We start from the raw sequence: 23,608 nt of genomic DNA, 5'->3' as shown, positions 1-23,608 counted from the left end.
TTTATTTAAAGGATACTTAATGAGCAGTATAAGAAAACTACGAGTTGTACTTAACATCAACAAGACTGATGTAGATGGTTTCCTACTGGCATTTGAGCTCATTTATTTTCGTGTCCTTACCTCAGACTTATGCAAGTCAGTTTCCTCCAAATGCCCGTGTCTTATTTCATCATGCCTTTTTAATATTTCCGCATCTGACAACCACACGTGCCTTGTAAAGCTTGGTGCAGGAAGAATAAATGAATCGGCTTCTGTCCAGTCAAATTGGAAGACTCGGACTTCACTTTCAAGATATTTACATTTTGGTAATACAGTACCATCATTTATGAATCTGTGCTTGTGTGCCTCAGTTTGCTGAACATAGCAAAAGGCATATGTGGTAGCATATGTTAGCAGTCTTGCAGCAGCAGAAACCCAGATGGCTCTACATCTATCTATCTATATTTAGAATAGAAAAGAGTTCACATTTATGTAAAATACCCAGATTTTCAGTTTTATATATATTGTATAATGTTGTGCAATCTGTAAAATTAATCCCAGACATTTTACCAAATAAGAAAAAATACAAAATTTCTGCAGAAGTTCATGCCCTTATTATTTATAATAATATTTCCAGGTCAGTATTTATATGGTCTCCAGATATCATGTCACTAAACTCTGAGTTATTCATAGAATATTAAATTCTTTGGAGTTTATATGAGTTTAGTGATAAGGAGGAAGAGACAAACCATCATCGTGTATCTCCTTCTCAAACACCATGTGCAGATGGAAAATTGTGAACGCTTCATAATGTTTGTTTGTTTGTTTGTTAGTAAGTTTGTTTGTTTGAATTAGGACAGGGCATATTTATTAATCAATGTGTCAGCAAACAGCTTCAACTTGAACCCCACCCCCACCCCAAAGGAAAAACACATTGCCAATCAAATGTAACCATTACTGACTGCTGACTGGTTTAGAGACATATTGTACTTACCTTTCCTTCATTTTCATTTAATATAATTATGCAGACGACGCCTCCAGGAGACAACAACGGCTTCTGGCATCCCAGAACCACCTCCACACTCGCTGTCGGGGCTGATCAGCCCCTTGCATGTCTGTGATGCACCACGACCACTGCGTTGGCATTACACCAACAATTACAGTTGTGCATGGAAATCGTATTAATAGTTCAATGTAACAGAGGACTGCATTTGAGATTTGAAAAAACAATTAATTTGTGCAGAAAATAGGAGGCGGACATTTATGAGTTTTGCAGCAAAAGTCAGAGTGGGAACTCTGAAAATCCAGCGTCTCTAGCTTCCATGGGTACCTGAGGAATTAAACTACCGGTATGCATGCATGTATGAGTATGTATGTACACAAGGAGCGTAGGAGGTGTCAGCGCTTCAGCACAGGAATATCACCCTCAATCCCTCACTGATCAAAGAACAGAATTGAACCATAGGTGGTAACAGGAAAAATAGAAAGAATAGAATAGAATATAGAATAAAAAGCATAAATAGGTCACATAGGAAGGAATGAAGGAAACAATCAATATGCTATGAGTGAATGTTTTATGTTTTTTATGTTTTATGGGTCTTTAAATAAAAATTTGTTCAAGATTTCGCACTGGACAGTAATGACAACATAACTCATGGATTTAAATGGATAACTATGGGAGTAAATAAGTAAAACCATGCTTCAATAAGCACTTCAAAACAAGGATTAAAAAGTGGTTCATGGCGGCAGGTCAAATAAAGACTGATGGAAGGAAGATTGTAGCCGTGCCTGTATGGTTGGTTTACATATACCGGTAGTAAAAATCAGGACAGGGACATATGGTGTTAAGAAAAGGCAAATTGCCCAAAATATATATTTAAATATATTTAAAATTTCATCATGATGGTGAATAATTTCCGTGAGTGTTTCCTAACACTAACATTGTTTTTTTATATTAAAAAAAAACAATGAATAGCTGTCAGAATTATTTACAGAGTTCCACACTGGTAAATCTACATTAAACAAGTCTCGGCTACAGTTACTGATTGCAACACATTTAATGGCATTCACAATTTAATTAGGCTAACCTTAAATGTATTATCCCTATCTCTGTGATGCAGAACGCAGCAGCAAAAAAATAAAATAAAATATTGGTTGTAAATAACTGGTCATAATTAAGTTTGTAAAGGTACAAGCCTCGTTTATAATTCCGTACAGAAGAGCAGCTCGAACGACAGGGGGGGGCGCGCTCCAGAGATACGCGTTACATCTGGCGCAAGTAACGTGCGCGCAGGAATCGATTCCCGCTGCAAAGTGGTTCACCTGTGGAGGGTCTGTGATTGGAGAGACTCGAGCTACTCCCCCCCCCCCCCCCCCCCCCCCCCCCCCACGGCAAGGCGCGCTGCCCGCCTCTCCAAACCGAGAGCGCACCCGGCTCGTCGTCAGTCCCTTCCTCTCCCCGCAGCATAGCAGGAGCTGTCTCCACTCTCCACGCCGACCGGACGCGTTACGTTACAGATGGTCTCGTTAGGCTACCCGGCTCCAAGCTGACCCAAACCGCACTTTAGGAAACATTCTGCCCCTGCTTCCCGTTGTGTCTTTCGGATGCGCCATGCAGCCTCGCAGGTGGGCTACCGGCATTCGGCTGGCGGCGTGGACGTGGATTTGGAGTCTGGCATGTCTTGGAGCATATTGCATCCCCGCAAATGAAGGTAAAAGCCCGCAACGAGACGGCTCGGAGGTAATGACGCCGCCGGTGAGCGCGCACCTGGGCTTTAATTGGCGCTGACCAGTTGTCCGTCTCTTTGCGCGCCACTGAACGTGCAGTTCCGACTCCGTTTGATCGCCTGTAGAATTAGTTTCAGCTTTAAAAGTTCTTGGAACTCGGTTCCCTTGAACCTGCGTTGTCTGTGTGAAGCGAGGACTTTGCACTGCGTCTCTCTCCAGTCCTCTGGTTCACTTGGCAGACGCGCAGTGCGCTCCAGAATCATTGTCTGGATTTCAAGCGCTTTCCTCCATGCATGTGAAAGTGTTTTCAGTTGCCCGTGATTATTAATGTCATATAATAATATGGACTTTATTGATTTTTACCGCTGCTAATCCCTTTTAATTCATTTCAACTTCCAGTGTTGCCTGTAACTATATTTAAAGATGCGAATTTAGTCTTTTTATCCTCCGAATCGAGTTTGCCCCCCCCCCCCCCCCCCCCCCCCCCCCTGCAGCCGCTTGACACGGCAGCGCTAAGAAGTATATTGGAATTTGTCACCTCATAATTTCGTTCAAATATTTCCAGTGTTTACAGAGGGTTACAAATATTATTATTTTTAAATATGAATCATTGCACCTATACAGCCAAATGTCAAATGTGGACATTCTCCAATGATTTAAATATAAGTAAAAAAAGAAAAGAGAATGTATGAAACATGTCAGATATTGTTCCCACGCTATTGTACATGGACAATGCAGCATTTTAATGGCTTGGCATGAATGCCATTGTTTGGGCCTATTAGACGACATTATCCAGGAGAGAGAGGACATTCGTCAACCTGCTATTCTTCACGTGGCAGATTTATTTGGTCCGAGATTAGATTCACAAAAGTGTGACAGTGGGACACTTTCTGAGCATTTGTAAGGCATGCTGAGACGCTACAATACAATAGTCTACAATAGTCAAGGTTCACCTAGGTTACATATTTTGGCACTTTAAATGTCCTATGAATTCAATGAAGACAACAGGAGGTTGAGGTTTCGCGTTTGCTTCTTACTCGAAAGAAAAGTTCACTTCACCGAAACTCGTGCTGGTTCCTGTTTGACTTTGAATCCAATAAGATTAAGGCCGTGACTGAATGTTGATGATTGGATCATAAGTTTACTTTATTGATGCTCGAGAGACTTCAACATCCTCAACATCAAATTTTTATCCATTGTTTCTTTCCCATCTTCATTTTTCAAACTTGTCCTTTGAGTGATTTTCCTGTTCCTCCTCAAGTTGACCAAAAAAAAGTTTTATACGTCGCTAAATAAAACACATACTTCTACTTAGTAAGACACATACAATGGTTAAACACCTAACCTCTTAAGAATTTAGATTAATTTGGCATAAATTTGCATTGCAATGGCTCATTTTACATTTCATGCATAATTAGAGACCCCAGTGAAGCCCATAACCACTGAACTCTCATTGGGCTAATTTATTGTAATCGAATGAGTAACACGGAGCCATTTTTCTATTCACTCTTGAATGTCTTTCAGGAATCATTTGGGGCTTAATGCACTTCCTCATCTGCATTCTTGTCCCGACATCAGGCTATATATCGTTCAGTGTAAGGTGTCCTCACCTTTCATTTGCATCCATGTGCCAGGTTTGTACCCTGAAGTGATTTGGTATAAAAAAAACAAAAGAATAATGTAGAAAAGTTCTCATAGCTCTGTAATAAAATAGCATAACTTATACAGTGAGGACGGCCGTGCTGAATTGAAGCTCCATCACTGATGAATGATGCAGAGGAAAAACTACCCACAGTGCCATCTTGATTAATTTCCTCTCCGGGAGCCAATCCATTCTTATTTAAATTGCTCAATTTCTGAGAATACCTCCAGAGCCAGATGCCTCACATTTGTTCTCGTCATTTTTTTGTGTGTATTGATTAATAATAAAGTCTGACTAATGAGAATGATCTCAGGTGTGTGTGAGCCTGTGCTTTAGCGCTTTGGATCCCATCAATTTGCTTTTTGGCAGAATTATATTGCGTATTTATGATCACTGTGCTAAATGGTTTAACAGCAGCTGCTTTCCTCTGTGTCCATTTGTAAAAGATGAGACGATAAGTCTGGGAGTGATTCATTCCAACTTCCAAAATTAAACGTCAGTAAATGCAGATTGAACTAAAGGCTCAGATGTTGTGACTTGCTGTAATGTAAAGCCAAGCGAGCAGGAGATGAGATTGCATCACTGATTGTCACGTTGATACTTAAACGTATTACTTGTAGAGGAACTAAATTTGTGCAATTAAATATAAAACACCCCAGCAGCCCTTTGCTTCCCTGATCCGACACGTAATCTACCCACTTCAAGCAGAAGTATCAGTGTGTAACACTACCCCAAGCCGAACATCCACTTCAGCCTATTTGGATACTTCGAGTATCCTTGAGGTAATGTCACTGGAAGCTCTTAAATCACTCGGTTCACTCCATGGCGAGAGCTTTTAATAATACCTTCTGTAGATCATTGTCACGGCTGAGTTTGGTGGTTTGATCCTTATAGAGAGTGAAAGAGGTAACGTGTCCCTTATGATCTAGTTCAGCATCACTTATCTCTCTTTATGGCCTAATTACTCGTCTAATCTCCTCCTAAGGACATCTTTTATTATTCTCTGCAGAGCAGTTGAGACTGTAGGACTACAGTGTGTGTGTGTCAGTAAGAGTCACGGAACTAGTTCTGTTCCGCTTACCTCGTCTCGGTGCCAATCCTTTGTTGATGTTGAACACAGTGCATACGATTATCACCTGTTTTATGACGTCTTATCACGAATACATGGGACTGGAAATGTTGCACTCAGCACCTGGGTTGAATTTTATTTATGGGCTGAATCAACGGTCGATTCAAGCTATTGCGTACAGCGGTATTGTTTGCTCTGGTCTGTGCTCAAATGACTCTCGGGGTTATTTACAAATATGGGTTGCAATAGAAAGAAAATGTAATATTAATTCACCTGAAAGGTAGGGAACAAAAAAATATTATTTTTATAACGAGCATACCAATAGTCTGTGGCTTACGCACGGACACACACAATTTTAATTTGTGCTGTGTGAAAATGAGAAACCTCGAAGTGATGTCATGCAGTGACGCAGCTAGTTTGTGTGAAGATGCTCACCAGAGATGGACTAGATCACCTTTAAGGTATGTTAATCACAAATGACTAGCTTGGATTCACTGAAACGGGCTTAAATGAAGCAGCAGCCTTTGAGAATTTTATTTCCCTTTTATGCACAAATAACTGATTTATTTTTGGACTAGTTGCTCTTTGATTGTACAGGATAAATGAACATGCTTCTAGCTGGTGTCTATGTGGAAGTGTCACACACACACACACACACGACACATCACCATTCAATGTGTATCATGTTTAATTGTTCTGTAGTAATTCCGGGACACTGTTGCACTAATGATTGTAACTAGCGAACAGGCGCTGAACCAAACCTGAGGAAAATATAGGCTTCATGTCAAACATCTAGTTTGAGTTAACCTAACAAATGAGTCGTTGCTAAGACGATTCCATAAGGACCATTCAAGCTCACCTAAGTGGGCTGGTTGTCAAGCTTGGTTCGGCTAGTCAAGATAAGCTTGTGCTGCTCTAAAGCATGCTGAGAGGTTGAGCGTGGATCTGTTTGATCTGCCCGCTGTAGCAAGCAGCAGATATTTAAAGGGAAGGCGGTGATGCTCAGACCAGTTTAGATGCGTGTTAAATAAGAGAGCCTATCCTGGTGGGTCGATGGATAGACATGGATAAATGTGTGGAGAATAAAATGTATGTTTTAATTCATGCAGACAGGTAAAGACATATTCCATTATTAGAGGCCTATTCATATAATCTATCTCAGGCAGGTTAAATGTTTTAATTTATTGTTGAATTATTTAGTTCTGTTATATTTTTTTCAAAAGCGTGATTGTGGTTAATGGCAAATGATATCTATGGCGGCACACCAGAGTCGTCTCCTTTCTGTCCACAGTTTCAGGAACTCTGGTTATGAACTACTGACGCACAGCCTGGCAGTTAGCATAAGTTACCATGGTAACTGAGCTTTAACTATGTTGAACATGTGTTTCGGGACTTAATCAAGTGAACAAAGACAAACTAACCTGAAAAAGCCTGTTTTATTCCAATAAACATCATAGAACTGGCCGCGGGCCACGGCAACTGTCAGCTCAGCATATTATAAAGGGGACTAAAACTCAAAATTATGTTCTTTACATTTTGTCTGGGAGCAGATCAGAGAATTGACATTTATGCATATCAAAAGTCCCTTTATTATCCTTAATTTCTTAAGTACCATTGTGTCAATTATAATAACTGCCGTTTGAATGTGCACAGCCGTCAGCCGTTGTGATGCACCGGGAACAATTTATCCTTCAAAACCTGTTTTAAATTCTAATAAACATGATAACCTGACTAGAACTGATCCCAATGACACGTCTAAACAGAGATCAAACAACGATGGCGTTGGAAGCTGGTTTACGGGATGAGGATGTCAGCATTTTGTCATGTTAGTTTTTTTTCTGTTGGTAAGACTGTGTTTTGAATCTTTAACAGTGAACCTGCTGGATTCTCGCTCTGTGATGGGGGACCCAGGATGGGTGGCCTATCCCAAGAATGGGGTGAGTGTTTCTATACTAGTTAATTATGTAAAATGGCGATTAAGACATTAGAAACATGTACTGTGTGTGCTGAGGTGTTTTTGTGTTGGTACATGTATTTGTCATTGAGTCCCTTATGTGCTTTTTCTCCGTTTCCACTATGCAGTAATGGGTCTACCCACCTTTTTTTTTTTTTTTTGCATTTCATTAGGTAAACTGTACCTTAGTACTTCCTCTGTTACATTTCTCAGCAAGACACGCTGGTATTTAAAGGTCATGTGAAATGTTACAGGTCACTGCTCGGCATGTACGAGATATTGCACGGCACGAATTGATGGCCCCACGGCCAAGCTTGTTTGGTGGCGTGATCCTTTTAAAGTGCTGCTAAACTTGGGATGTGTGGACGGTCCTGTTCTACACAGACAATGCGGGGGGGTTATTGGAGGTGGACAAGATGGATCTCACGCTGCAGATTATTCTACAGCAGTTTGGCAAGGCATCATTTACCCTTAGATGGGAAAGTACCCAATGCCAAATGAGCTGAGCCCCTACTAAGCAGTGGACAAGTGGCTGAATATAAAGCCATTCTTATTCCCATTCTGAGGAGACTGAGACGGGTGGAGACGAGCTAAAATGTCCACACGTAGGTGTATAGTCATGTTATTTGTACATCTTCCCTTGCTAGAAATAAGTGTTGCACTTTACCTAACTGACCTTTTCCAGGGCTTTTCTGTGGTCCATTACGTTTCCCGGCACGAAGTTCCCACCCGAAATGTGTGGCTGAAGCTACGGAAGCTACATGCCACCAATTGGCATCAACCTTCCACTTTTTACTGACTAAAAAATGTTTATAACAAGTAACAAGAAATGAAATGAAAATCCCCACTTGCACAACTGGCTGTAGACGTTCCTGTGTCACTTCGGCAGAAGACACTGCATCCTCAATCATCACTCATCCATCAACATGCCTCCCAAGCTTTTTAAATAAATTCAAATTACATAATGTATTCTTTTTCGGAACAGCTATACAATGCCCAGACGTGATCGAATGGAAACGCTGCTGCCTGTAACCAGTTGTAAACCCTTATGCAAGGCTTTTCCTTGGTTTCGTCAACTTTAAAGGTGGTTTAATTTCTGAGAAGTTCCAGTTCATTATACATCATTGAATTTTTGAATAAAATATCAAAATTCCCAAGAACATATTAATTGCTAATTAGAGAATGACTTACAAGAATTAATAAAATGGTGGTTGCACAATATTATCTTTCATTTTAACGAAAAATGGAGTGGAGAAAATACTTGTATATTCCTGTTTTACCTCAACGCATGAGATAGTAGAAACACCTTTCCTTCAAAAAAACCAAAAATTACAAATCCCTCGCCTACATAGGATTGACAGTCGTATGATTGGTTTTAACAGGAATTCTTTTGTGCATCCATTTTATCTACAATGAAAATCTCTCGTACAATCACAATTCCTATTGGCAGACATGCAGCTATACACACCGGACCAGTAGTGCTGACCACAGTGTTTTCTCAGCTCTGGTTATTCAAATTGCAGCCCACTCTGTCGCTGTATGTAGATGGTGGGGAGAGATGGTGCTGACAAAAGCAGCTGTGTGCACAATCATATTAATGAAGATGTGATTATGGTGTGCGTTTTCTGCTGTGCAACTGCATAAATAACTGCATTCAGGTAGAGAATAAAAGATACCAGACAATGCATGGATTTTATGACATCCTTTCCTTATTCTTTCATCTCCAGTTTAAGGTGAATTTAATGTCTTCATCTCAATTTATGATGGCCTGTTTGGCATTTTAAATAATAGGCACTGTCTTTGTTGGTCATTATTATTCTTATTGTGGTCAATATTTGTATAACAGAATATACAGCATATTATTCAGTGCCTGAATAAGATGTTGAATTTATTTTGTTCTATCTCGTGTTCCAGATGGCTTGTTTCATCCCTCATTTTCTCCTCCTCCACCTCATCTCATTCTTCACTTTTTTTTATCTGCCTCAGGTCCCATCCTCGTCCCTCCCATCGCTTCTTGTCCCTAGACATTCATTTTACTCGTCATCCTCATTTTCCGCTTTCTCCTGTCATCTGCTGCTCTCTGTTATCGCGCCATCTTCCTGTTTCTGTTTGCCTCTTCCAAAGCTTCTCTGTCCTTTCAAAATTCTTGGCGCGTGTGTTTAAGCGGAAGGATGATGGGGTAAGATAGCTATTTGATGGATGACCTTGAAGACTTCCGGCATATTTCAGTAAACAGCGACACACAGACGCTACAGATTATAAAATGTGGCTTGATTTAAGATCTTAAGTGGTCAGTGAAAATGCTTCTCTCCTCCTCCTATGACAACAAACATGAACTTCAGTGATGAGTTAGAACTTCTCTTATAAACATTTTTTTTGTACAGAGGAATTTAATTTACTAATTAATTTAATTTAGATACTTTATTAATCTCACAAGGAGAAAATATTTATGCTTTTAATAAATCCCAAAAGGAACCTGGGTTTCAGCATCTTGCATCCGACCTTCTGATAAGTGCACAGCGTTCTTAGCACTGAAGCTATAGTGGCCTCAAACAATGAATAACAATTATACAGGTTGCTGAAGATTTACGGGTGCCATAAACACACGCACCCACCAGTAATGTGTCTGTAATCATTCAGTCTATCAAGCTAAAATTGATGCGAGGTGATCAGCTAATCACTTTTATCGATCGCCTCAGTTAATCGAGCGTGCTCAGTTGACCAAAACAAACTAGCATCATGGAAGGTGCTAAATATATCCTGGACAAATGTCATGTGTGGATGCTCATTGATGCCCTATTGATTGCTCACTGTTAACTTGTCAATCAGGGCCCCAAATGGGTGTTCCTAATGTAGAAGGGGAGGCACTGAACAGATGAAGGGCTTTCACGTATAAATTAATTGTGCTATAGCTCATGCACAATTTATCAGATTCCACCAGCATTGGAATGTTAGAGGATGGAGAGCTGAATGAGGAAAGGTGAATCAAAGGAGGAGAGGAGCAGGAATAGGGGACAAGGAATAAGTGGGCCAGATGAATGAGTAACCAGCGAAAGCAGCAAGGAGGGGACACGATGGCAGGTGTGGCTGAAATGAAAAGGCAGAGGATTGACTCACGAGGAGAGACAATGAGACACACATTTTGTAGAAAGAGATGGAGGGGATCTGTGGATCTTGTGTGGTTAAGGAGTGAGAGGCACGGTTCTGTAGTGTGTCATGACGGTCAACAGTAATCAGTGGTAATACGAAGATGGCGACAGCTTTATAGACTGAGAGCCAGGAGGGCACTCTGCACAGCCACAGGGGGGGGTCCTGCCGAAAGATGTGACAGGCACACACACACACACACACACACACACACAAGTCAACACACAAGTCAACAAAACAAACACACGCTAATGAGGAGCTAGAGGGATGCCAACAGGGACGGCTCAGTGTTTGGACTGAGGAGGAAAGTGTGTAGAAAGGTGAATGAAAGGTTAAGACTGCATAAGGCCATGCACACACGTAGCCGGCTGACATTTTAAACCAAATATCCTTCCCCCTGCATGTCGAAAAAGGAATTGCATCCATATGACCTCGTTTTTTCGGGGGGGGTTAACTCCACATTAAGCACATTCATAAGCATGCTAAACCAATCGGTGGCATAGTTAACCAACTCTTATCCAATCAGAACGCTCCGTCTCCCGTTGTCACTTTTGCAAAACATGGCGCCAGGCTCGTTCGTGTCGACCGACAAGGAGGCAGAATTTCTCCTAAATGTTGTTTCTGAATATAAAGTCGACAAGTAAGCGATATAACATAATATGACATAAATCTGCGGTTTTGTGTCGATGATTGGGCCAAACCGTAGAAAAATATATTTGTTTTTGGAGATAGAGACAGTGAACAACTCTTAGGATATTGATTGAAGTAAAGAAGGAGCAGAGATCCCGAGAGTATCTGTATGGTTAATACCATAAGGGTTGAGTGGGGAAATATCTTTTTCTCGGGCATTTAGGTGAAGTGACCCTTTAAAGAAGCTGTGTGAATTTCAGAGAGGTGTGTGCACTTTAAAGTCCAATAATTCTTCTCTAAAACATCTTGAAAGTGGATTTGTGATTAGTTTGAGGGACCATTGGTTAAGGCTGAAGTATAGCTGTACTGTAACATAAACATGAAGGCTTTAAGCCCTATTCCTGATTTTGTTAGCACATTACTTCACATTAACACAGCTACAGTGTTAGTGTGCTCTTTAAACCCAAAGGCCCTTATCCACCTTATACTATGCACAGTAAACTGTCAAGCTCCCATGAAATATGAACTTGACCCAACTGTTCTTGATTTTCCACTTTTCAACAACGTTCTGTGTCAAAAGGAAATGCATCAAATCAAGAAAAGGAGAATCCCATTATGGAAAGAGAAGATGTGGAACGCCCCTCCTCCCTGGATGTGCTCGTTTAATTTTTCATGGGAAATGACTCGTTTTAAATCGGTTTGATAAGTCAAATTTTTAGCTTTAGCGAGCGATGTGTCCCATTTACGTTAATATTGAAACAGTATTAATAAAGTAGAACAATGCAGACAGTCGGAGGACTTTCAGTGGCAGCAGCACCTCTGCCTGAAACGAAAAACCTGAACCAATTTGTTCTAGGAAAAACTAGACTTGTCAGTTTAACTCCCTGTTGGGTTACCAATAATGATGTGTGTGTGTGTGTGTGTGTTAAGCTGCATAAAGCTCAGAACGGCTGGTGGGTCTGTGTGATCTAACCAGTAAGAGGCTTAATGTCCGCACTGGGACTGACTGAAGCACAGTCTGGGAGATGTGTAAGGACTCAGTCACACACAAATGCATACAGACATGGCTTTGTATCTGCAGTGTTACCATCATGTAACATAATGCATTTCAATAAGGAGACGAGTGGCTGAAGTAAATAAGATTTTTTATTTTTTTTGCATCGTGATTTGTGATAAGTGTTGTATTAAGTAAAGAAACTTTTCATATCACAAAGCCTTTGGTGCTTAGACTCTCCAGGGAGATTGGAATCGAAGGACTGTGTCCTCAGCAGCAGCGAGAGACTGTATGTCCTCCATTGGAGTCCAGAAACTGGTGGCTGATGGGCCAGATGATTGGTAATGTTGGTGAATCTTTGATGACTGGACAGTGACAGAGAGGTGGAGGGTGTGCTAATCAGCAGCTTATGATTATGCCAGATGTGATCAGGTGATTAGAAACGGCAGATCCCACAATTGGCAGCCCCAGAGATTGCAGGAAAATGCAATTGAGCATGTGAAATGACTTAAATGTGACCCTAAACAAAACTTTTTTTTAACTTGAATTGAAAGTAATACTCTTAAGAGGAATAATAGTCACACACACACACACACACAAAAACCTGCATTTTATACATTTTACAGAAGAGCTATTTTTGAAGACAGAAAATACACCTGGTTTATTTCAACATATTCCAATGTTGCCCGCTTTTATTTTTGGTCTGTAAAGGATGCCCTCCTCCTACAGATTTATTGTGCATCATTGTTCTTTAGATTTTTCTTTCCCCAAGTGGTTTTTCACGCTGAAGGTAAAGCATCAAAATTATAATAGAACAGATCAACCACAGTTTCTGTTACTATAATTACTGCATATGCCACTTTAATGAAATGTATTACTGCTATTATTACTAACTAGTACTTCTACTAATGGTAATGTATTTACTAATACTGTGATGCAGAATTTATTTTTATTTATTTATTTTACCTTGACAGCATTTATATATACATTTTAAGATGATCAAATCCTGTCAGTCCAGTTTATGAATAGCAGTTACACTATTCTGTCAGTAGACTAATTTTGCTACACAGTTCTTACTACAATGATTGAACTACTGGAAATGGAACCGGCTGCTCATCAAATTTGTCTATTAATGTTGCCAGGCAATATGCATCCTGTCATAGTGCAATAAAAAAAAAATGGGAGTCGCTGGTGGAATTTTCATTCAGATCTTTAAGACTATTATTTATCAGCTCCAATTTGGGACACAACTTTGGTCCAATAGGTTGAGAATGCCTTCATTCACTCACAAAAGGTTCAGGTACTGAAGAACTACCAAACAAGTGAGGGAGTTGAAAGACACAAAAAAAAACAGATGGAGAAAAGACAAAGCCAGGAGGTTGTACACAATGGCTGCATCACTAATTTATTAATATGGGTTATTAAGCTATAACACCAGATGATAGTCGGGTCCCTCTGGCCATATTATGGTGACATGATGAAGTGCCTGTATTAGCCATGGGAGAGTGCTAGTGATGCAGATAATAGGCACCTCCTAGGAGACCTGCAGAGGGAATTAATGCTGCTGTCTGACACACACACAGGCATGGATGCAGACACAACTGTGCAAGCTAGAATGCTGAAAGAACACTTAAATAAACTTAGATATAATAGTTATTCCTCTGGAAGGCTTTGTGTTCTTGGTAGCATCCTTCTGTTTGAGGATTTATCGTCGCTCGTTCGTACTGTCGTGCGAAATCACTTACGCGGACACCACGGCCATGCTGATCTATAATTACATGCTTCATCTCCATCGTCACCATGCAGTTTTTTCTTCTCACTGCCATCCTTACCGCTTGATTTCTTTGGGCCCATCACTTACCTATAAGGATATTCACAGATAAATCAATGAAGCGCGCTTGGAGCGCTCGTCCATCGAGCATCAGCATCTGGAATCGTGCTCTTATCTCAAATGTATGCATCTCAAAGCAACATATGGCTCATAGGTGCTTGCTCGTATCGCTGAACACTCGTATGTAGAGGTGTTACTGTACTTCTTCCACCCCTGTCTTTCAGCTGGGGAAAAAAAAGAACAAAAGTTTTGTCTTATTCCAACCGTTGTGCTTTCTGTTTGTCAATGTCCCTCTTTTCCTTTTCCTTCAGTGGGAAGAGATTGGGGAAGTAGACGAGGACTATGCTCCCATCCACACCTATCAAGTCTGCCGGGTCATGGAGCAGAACCAGAACAACTGGCTCCACACTAACTGGATCCTGACTGAGGGTGCCCAACGAGTCTTTATTGAACTCAAGTTCACCCTGAGAGATTGCAACAGTCTGCCTGGGGGCGTCGGGACATGCAAGGAGACGTTCAATATGTATTACTATGAAACAAACGGCTATGAGGAGGACCTGGAGGAAGGAGAGATGAGTGATGGAACTGGTATGACGGAGGAGGAAGATAGGGTGATGAAGGAGAGCAGGTACATCAAAATCGACACCATAGCAGCTGATGAGAGCTTCACAGAGCTGGATTTGGGGGACCGAGTGATGAAGCTCAACACTGAAGTCCGTGATTTAGGTCCCTTGACCCAGAAGGGCTTCTACCTGGCATTTCAGGATTTGGGGGCCTGTATTGCTTTAGTGTCGGTGCGTGTTTTCTACAAACGCTGCCCGTTTCTGGTCAAGAGTTTAGCTGAGTTCCCTGGCACCATCCCGGGTTCAGAGGCCTCGCAGCTGGTGGAGGTAGTGGGCCATTGCATCAATAACTCCCTGCCTCTGTATGAGCCTCCCAGGATGCATTGCAGCACTGAGGGCGAGTGGCTGGTACCCATTGGGAAATGCGTGTGCCAGACTGGATTTGAGGAAATCAATGGATCCTGTCAAGGTAAGAATATGTAAAAGCAAACACAGTCCGATAGTTGAATATTACTTGGATCGAAATGTTGGTTTTTGATTTTTAAATTATGTCTGGTTTTAAACTGTCTAGTTATGTGAGGGCACATGCATGTGTGTTTCCTGTGGGCTCATTTTCACCCCGTTTGCTCCCGTTTCTAACCATGCATGTTTGTTTTTAGTATTGTGGGCTTAAGTGTTTGCATAGCTCTGTTTATTCTTATTCCAAGAGTGTTTCTTACTGGGCAAATGCCTGTCTGCTCCTCCTGAGCTGAGTGGAGGGTATTCCCCGGAGTCCTGCAGCACTTTGCAGTTCATGTACGACTGCTGTTCTGCTCCGACTCCAGCCCAAACATTTCCATCACCTACCTTTCCACGGGTGGCGGGGGCCTTTCTATTTTTCTCTTTTTGACTCATCTCCAATTTTCTTTTGTGCTATCTTTTGAATTGCTCAGTTTTTGTTTTTGCACACTAGACCCGAGTTGTGCAACCCACGGTGATCCTGAGTGGCAAATATTGGTCACAAAAGCTAAGCTGCACTAACAAAAAAGTCTTGAATGACTCGTACAGTGATTTACTTACTGAATTGTTTGTGTATATCATGCATGGGTGTGGGTGCATAGACTGTCTAGATATTTAATAGTATTCCACTGCCATTCTGCTCTTGTGATTGCATACAATGGAAGCTTGGCATGCATTGCAGCTGTGGTTTATGATAGCATCACCCCCCCCCCCCCCCCCCCCCAGATGCCAAAACCTCTCGTCTATGATCATGGAGTCCGTGTCGGACAGATGTGTGGATACATGACACTGGCCTGCCTGGATTCCTGTTCCCACTGACGAGGCAAAAAATAAAAACGGGCTGCTGCCACAAGGATAAACAAACAGCTAAAATATAACTAAATAAGTGAGGAAAAACAGGAGACATGTATGGAATAATGAACATATCTCACATAGGATTATTATATAACATTCTTATGACTGTACTTATGTATATAATATATATATTTCCATGGTCCATATGTACTAAAACACAAGATAAACAAACCTAAAAGTAAGAGTAGGAAACGCTCCCGGTAATTAATGAAGCTAAAGGGCTGTTTTGTTTTTCTTCAGAGTTTCATATGCAGATGAGGCTATTAAACTGCCAGCCTTTGAAATGGTCTACAGAGACAAACATGGCGGGGCTTCCTCTCTTTCAGCTTTGTTACCTTATGTCTTCAGTGCCTCAGCAAACACATTTTCATGTGGGCTTCAGTCAGTCGCGTCAGAGTGGGGAATGTGGAATCCTGGTTTTCAGACACTGAATGAATCCCTGGGCTGCGTACTGTGAGGAGTTGTGTAATCAGTGTATTGGGTGGATGGGTGGTGGTGGTGGGGGGTTGCCTTTCAGATGTGAACATCTGCTGATCTGATTTAGAGAAATTCATTTCCACTCTATTATGTTTAATTTCCCTTCCATTGAATATCAATGTGGTTCCCAGAAGAGTTGAGCTCCTTAATAGTTGACATTTATTTCAGCTTCTCTTCTCGTTCACTTTGTCAGATCGTGCTTAAACATGTTTGTACAGTGGGATATACAAGATAGTATATGTAATGCATATTACACATCATGTACTGTACTTGTAGATGGAACAGATGTTGGTCACTCCTGGAGGGTATAGTTTAATGCAGCCTTTGTGAATGCAGGACGGGACACGTGGACATGCTTTGTCCTACGTCCCTCTGTCTTACGCCTAGTCATTTTCTCATTTTCTGTTGCTCTTTATTGTTGCTCGTGAAATTGGCACCCCCCTTGTCTTTGACACTCCTCACTCCATTTACCACTCCCTCGTCTCTGAAAAGATTTCCATCAAAAGTCCAATTTTGTCTTTTACACACACACACATTCCTGTTTTAGCCTGTATGATCGACCATATTTTGTCACCTTTGCCAAAGAGTTTGTTTTTTATTCATAGGAAATGGTTTCCTGTACAGCACGGTGGCGTAGTGGTTAGCGCTGTCGCCTCACAGCAAGAAAGTACCGAGTTTGAATCCTATCTGAGCGCCGTTTGCATGTTCTCCCCGTGTCCGCATGGTTTTTCTGCAGGTTCTCCGGTTTCCTCCCACCTCCCAAAAACATTCAATTTAGGTGAATTGATTACCCCGAGTTGTGCGTAGTGTGCAGGTGCGTGCGTGGGCAGCTGTTTGTCTCTGCGTGGCCCCGTGATGCGCTGGCAATACATTCGGGGTGTACCCCGCCTCTCGCCCATAACAAGCTGGGTTAGGCCCCAGCAACTCCCGTGACCTGCAAGGAAGGGAGAAAATGGTTTCCTATGAATACAGCAGTCATGTAATATCTTCATAGCTTTGGTGTCGGTGCATCATAAGTCAAAGGTGTCCAGAGAGTAAATGTATTTACATACGTAAGTCAGGCTGCTGTCCTGTCTTGTTATCCCACTGATGCCACTGGGACAGTTGATATCTTTAGATGCTACATGTGTTTGTGTGACGTATACGCACACGACTTCAGCTGAGATAACTGGTGATGGCCAGCAGCACCGTCAAGCTGAAGAGAGCGAGGAGGGGAGAACAACCATTTGTAGATGGATGGATAGATGGGAGGATTACAGCGAGAAGTGATGGCGAAACAAAGGGACGCGAGATAAATTGAAGATTGCTCAGCACAGGCTCCGAGGGCAGAACGATGGATGAGTGTTGTTTCAGCGGTGCAGGCGGTGGGGGAAGGATAACTGAGGATGGGAGTGGACAGATGGATGGAGCGATAGACCGGGGTGGATATAGATTTAGCTCAGCCCACCCCAGATGTGACTTAGTCGAAATAAATGCTTGGAGTACTGAGGAAGTATTGCCTGAATTGAGCGATTTGGACTGAATGGTAAGTTCCTGACGTGAGAAGTGAAGACAGCGCTGAATGGTTTGGATCATATTCAAACAGGATGTTTGCTTGAGAGACATCAATATTTAAGTTATTTTATACATGAAAAGCAATTAAGGAAGAACCACTTTAAAGCCTCTGCACCTTCGAAATCACTTGGTAGTACAAAATAAGAATGAATACACTGACTAAATATTAATAATCATGCATATTTTTCATCGAAGGGCAAATCATATTCATTTGTTTGCTCTTAATATTCGTTTCTTGCTTGAGATTTATGTGATTTATATTATTGGAATCTCATCAATTGGCCACAACTAATCTTCTTAGCTTCCAAAGAAAATACCAAAGCAACATTTGTGTAACAGAACAGTCCAATAAATAGTTAAATGTTAGTAAATGGTTGATTGGAATGCTTGCTGGACTTCCACCCATCCATCCATTTTCTTGTCGATGAGACGACCACAATGATGTTGCCTACAGAGGCCTCCCCGCCGTACGGGTCACGGGTCTGCTGCAGCCTATCACAGCTTGCTACAGGTGAAAGACGGGGAACACCCCGGACAAGGTGACACCTCTTCGCAGGACAGTTTGCCGGACTTTCCTTGAATCATTGAATATGCATGATATAATTTACTGATAATCAAAGAGCTCAGTGGAGTGATGGAATACAAGTCAGGGAATAATTAATATGGGCTAAATTGAATGTTGGAGAAAGGTCTACAAGACAGTGGTGAGGCCAGCCGTGATGGACAGCTTAGAGACAGTGGCTCTGAGGAATAGACAGGAGGCGGAGCTCGAAGTGGCGGAGATGAAGATGCTGAGGTTCTCCTTGGGAGTGACCAGGGTTCGACGGTGAAGGTTAGATGTTTTGGAGACGAGGTCAGAGAGGACAGACTTTGATGGTTTGGACATGTCCAGAGGAGAGACGGGGACGACATCGGTAGAAGGATGCTGAGGATGGAACTGCCAGGGAAACGGGACTAGAGGTCGACCCAGGAGAAGATACATGGACGCAGTGAGGGAGGACATGAGAGTGGCTGGTGTTGGGGAGGACGATGCAAAGGACAGGGTGAAGTGGAGAATGTTGATTTGCTGCGGCGACACCTGATGGGGAAAAATTGAAAGAAGAAATTGAATGTTGCAAAGATGGAATAAGGAATGATTTATTGGAATAGCACTTTGACACAGTAAAAAAAAGAGCCGAATGGATGCCAGGATTGACAGCTTTGTGATATTGGGACTTAGGCAGCACTGCATTGACATAACAGAATAAGAACTTGGAAGACTTGGAAGCAACAGCAAGAGGCAGCATCGATGTGTGTGGAAAAGACAAGAAAAGAATGACAGATGAAAAAGACAGAGGAAACCAGGGCCGACTGTTCTGAAAAGATTTGCGTGGAATAACATGCTATTACTAGTGGAACAATAAAAGTGCAGAACATTTCATTCCGGGGGGTGTCTCCTAAGGGTCATTGGCAAAGCCGGATTTCCCCTGACAAGACGTTGCTCTTTCGATGTTACTCTTTGTTTGCCTGCCTGTCAGACGTCACTGCGGCATATGTCAAACTCGATCTGGTCATGGTGGTGGCACAGCCATCAGCCGTCATTGTGTTTCCCTGCCTTCCTGCACGGGGGAATGAGGGAGAACAAGCGGCTCACGCTTCCAGTGTGAGGCTTGTGGTTGGCGGTGTGGTGACAGGGGCATCAGTCAGAGCACATCAAAGCTGGTGCTTCTGTTATTTCAGTAAGGTTAGTCATATGTGCTTTCAATTTATCATATTATTTTCTAAGGTACAATTAGAAAGCAGGACATCAGGGCCCAAGGCTGCATAATTATTCACTTTGATTACAGATGTGTTTGTATGTGTTGGGTGAGTTACTCATCACCAGCTCTGTGAGCAGGCTGGTCATTTCTTTCTTTTTTCCGTCCTATCAAAAGAGGTATCGAGTATCATTTTCTATCCCAGGGTTGCTGAGGAGACAGAAGAACGTGATGAATCACGGATCGCTGCAAGAATGTGCTCGTGGCAGGAGGCCTTTTTAATCCCATCATTTCCTGAAATGTGAATCGACTGGATTTATTGCACAAAGCGTTGCCATTCATCTTTTAAGATCACATTCACTCAGAACCCTCTGCTGGTTTCTTTCACGCTGCTCCCTCTCTCTCTCTCTCTCTCTCTCTCTGGTCTCCAGCATCTCTTTCTCGCTCCCTCTTCCGTCTTTATGCCCGGCATCTCTCCATCATCTCAACATGGTGATACTGTCATGACAACTAAAGTGCTTCCTGAGTGCTTGTTGGGTAAACTGACTTTCCCAGAAGTGCTTCCTCTCTTTTATACCCTCCCCTCTGCTAACATGCACACGCATTGACATGCTTCTTCTACACTTGCAGCAGGGTGTTCTCACACCAGCCATATCTTGCCTATAACCTCCTTTGTCAGATCCTCAACCGAAATGTGATTCTAACCCTGCTTCTAAAATCAAGTCGACAATTTTGAACGGCTTGGAAGAAAGGTTTCCCGGTGACAATGTCCTCTCAAAGATAGAAATGCCAGCCCAAACACATTCCGGCAGTTATTTAAATATTAATACAATGCTTAATTATGCAGAGACAGTTTCTTTCCAGTCAGCAGCGGCTTGTTAAACTGGTGGCTATTGGTACTTCTAATCTAATGAATGTAGGTCAGCTAATAGATTTCCTCAATGATACAGTTCACTGAACAATTTGTGCAGTTTTATGAAGTTACTCATTGTTGGAATTTTCCATTCCATCTTTCCAGAGGGAGAGAACGTGTAAACATCATGGGATTAGAAGTAGATGGGGCTGAATTTTGCATCTATTAATGGTCGTTTGCAAATAAATATGTGCAGCGCATGTATACCTCATACATGAGGAATATTTTACACGTTCATTTTATCCGCTTCATTTTAGATTTGAGGCAAACTTTTTAAATATTAAACCTGAGAAGGATTTTACAGATACATTAAAAGATATCCAAGCATCGTAATAAATTTTCAATCCTGATAAGAATTGTAAAATGTGCCTGGAAACGTGTGTTTTAAATGTGTCAAAATAAAATCCATGCCGGGCAACTGGAATAGGCTCCAGCATCAGAGGCTGAAGAGGAGATGATTACTTGTTTGTATCATCTTCAAGACGATGAATGAATGAAAATTCATGCCCATGCACTTCTTATGAATGTCTGATCTGATCCATATACTCTGGAGTTTTCTAATGGCACTACGATCCCGGCCTTTGAACACCCACTTTGTTGGTTTTATCATAATTTTAATGGATTGTTTTAATTATTATTTACCCCAAATGGTCTACATAACGTGATGCTTGATTTATCTTAATTTATTTTCTTCTGCGTTTTGGCCTTGACGAGGCCAATAAATTGGTTTATGTAATGAAACCAGCTTGACCCCCTTGGGTTCTGCTTGCGGCCTGATAGCGAGAATGAACGGGTGCAGAACAATCACCTTCTCTGCCATCCGACGCAAGAAAACCCCCATTGACATGATTGTATACAGTCATTTGAGGTATGAGCTTGTCATTCGTGAATACATAGAAATGGAGACGCACACATGCTTTGTTTATGTTTCTTGGGCCAGTAGCTCGCCGTGGGACAAATACAGGAAGAGGATATTTACTTTGCTTTCTTGCCTGGTTTATTGGTTCACAATAGAAACTCTTAGAACATGGGCGTTGCATTGAAGCTGAGATTTACGATTGTTGCATTTCTTCTGCAAAAGTTTACTTTTATGTCAGACTTGATGAATCTGTGTACAGCTGGAAGACCTTTAGGGGAGATGGAGAATATAATTGAATGTCACATCCAACAAAATATTAGGTGGCGCTGTCGTCTCACAGCAAGAAGGTTGCGGGTTTGATTCCTATTTGTGCGGTGTTTGTAAGTTCTGCCTTGGGTTCTCTCTTGGTTCTCTGGCTTCCAACTTAGATGAATTAGTCCATCGGTGTGAGCGTGTGTGTTTGTCTCAGACGTGGCCCCGTGATCAGCTGGCGTCTCACCTGGGGTGTGACCCACCTCTCACCCATTGCCAGCTGGGATAAGCTCCAGCAGACCCTTGACCCACAAGTGTACCCCCCCCCCCCCCCCCCCTCTTACATAACTTCTGTGTTTATTCAACAAAATGCACCTGTGCGGGGATGCAGAGTATTTTTTTCTTGGATTTAATTGATTTATTTTTTGTCTGGAATAAAATATTTAGTTTCATACTGCATCTCTGACCTCCACAAATGAATTGATATCCAGTGTTCTATTGATGCACGTCACTGGACCTTTGCCTTTAACTTCAATTTCATCCCCCGTTCCAGTACGTCGCGCTCCCCCCTGCCTGAATCGTTTACTCCCTCTGATCCCATCAAATGACAGCCAGTCTTATAAATCAACATGTTTACAATGAAATGTTTCCAATTAAAGAGGACGCTCATTAAGAAGCATCAACGGGCACCGCTGGATCTGTAATTGCCTGGGAAGCCAGTGTGTGATGCATATTAATTGCGTATTAACCTCACACACACACACACAAACTCATGCAAATGTATTAGTGTGAATTGCATATTAATTACCTATTACCCTTTGTGTTGTGCATTAAGAGCTGTGTGACATTAAAAAGACAGCTTTGCCCAAGGGCAACACATACACGCACGCACACACAGGTATACCACCAAGCCTGTCTATTCAGAGTGCATTCACAATGATGAATGAGCCATTACAGCCAGTCAGCCATGACCATAACAAATCTCACTGTGACTGTCTGTGTTTTAAATGAACAGATGTGTGTGTGTGTGGTGTGTAGGTGTGTCCCTTCAAGACAATCAAAGAGGTAAAGCACCTGATCCTTGGCTCTAACAGCCTGCCTGTCCTTGGAAGTGGAGACGCTTCATCGCAGGACAGCTAACAAGATAAATAATGAATTACATTAGAGGAAGAATTCAGTCACTGACAAATATATTATTTACTGTTCCTGCTGATAATCAGTAAGGTAGAACTACATGGTTGTATAGTATCCTCAACATAATCATTTAATATTATTAAGTGGAGTCGGTAGCGTTGATTGTTATGACAGCTGTTAACTGTGTGAAATCTAACAAACAGGAAAAATTAAAACCAGCAAGGATGTCGGCAACTTTTATGAAGGCCATGTTGGGAGGGCTGTGTTGGCGCCGTTTATTACAGACGGATGTCTGCACACAGAACGCGCACCAGGATGCACGGCAGCACTGCGAACCCATCTGCCCTTAACATTGCTGCAGACAGATTACATCACCATGGTATTCTCAGATACTCTTTCAGTGGGTTTACGCTGCCACGATGGAAAAGTGGTAAGGAAGTTCAAAAATTCTCAAATTCTTCATTCTGGTCACGCATCTATGGGACGTGCTAGAACAGCATCATCTTGGGAGGTCCCAACTCCCAACTTGAAGGACGCAAAGGATCTCCTGCTAATGTCTTGGCGCCAGATACCACAGCACACCTATTGTGAAGGCACTGCCTTCACAAAATGATCAGAGCTGTGTTTGGCAGCTAGATCGTATCCTCGCAACACTGTGCATCACTAGTGTTGTGGCTGATTCATTTTGAATGCATTATTTCATGATTTATATTCAAATTAAAGCTGTGACTAATTTGCATACATCGATCCAGATCCCATTTAACAGTCACTAGAATGTATTTTGTGCTTGTCCC

The 23,608-nt window shown here is 41.9% G+C and overlaps 1 protein-coding gene across 1 annotated transcript in view; it reads left to right on the top strand.

Moving 5' to 3' along the window:
• The first annotated feature begins 2,590 nt into the window (after positions 1-2,590).
• LOC137908167 (ephrin type-A receptor 5) overlaps positions 2,591-23,608 on the top strand; it is a 43,966-nt gene continuing 22,948 nt past the window's right edge. The window contains exons 1-3 of the mRNA XM_068752523.1: positions 2,591-2,690; positions 7,290-7,354; positions 14,285-15,005. Coding sequence (XP_068608624.1) covers positions 2,591-2,690; positions 7,290-7,354; positions 14,285-15,005 — 886 coding nt within the window. The remainder of the gene's footprint in view (positions 2,691-7,289; positions 7,355-14,284; positions 15,006-23,608) is intronic.

This window comes from Brachionichthys hirsutus, chromosome 19 (genome assembly GCF_040956055.1).
Source record: "Brachionichthys hirsutus isolate HB-005 chromosome 19, CSIRO-AGI_Bhir_v1, whole genome shotgun sequence".
NCBI lineage: Eukaryota > Metazoa > Chordata > Actinopteri > Lophiiformes > Brachionichthyidae > Brachionichthys > Brachionichthys hirsutus.
The sequence above is the reverse complement of the archived record's forward strand: the minus strand, read 5'-3'. Positions and strand labels throughout refer to the sequence as shown.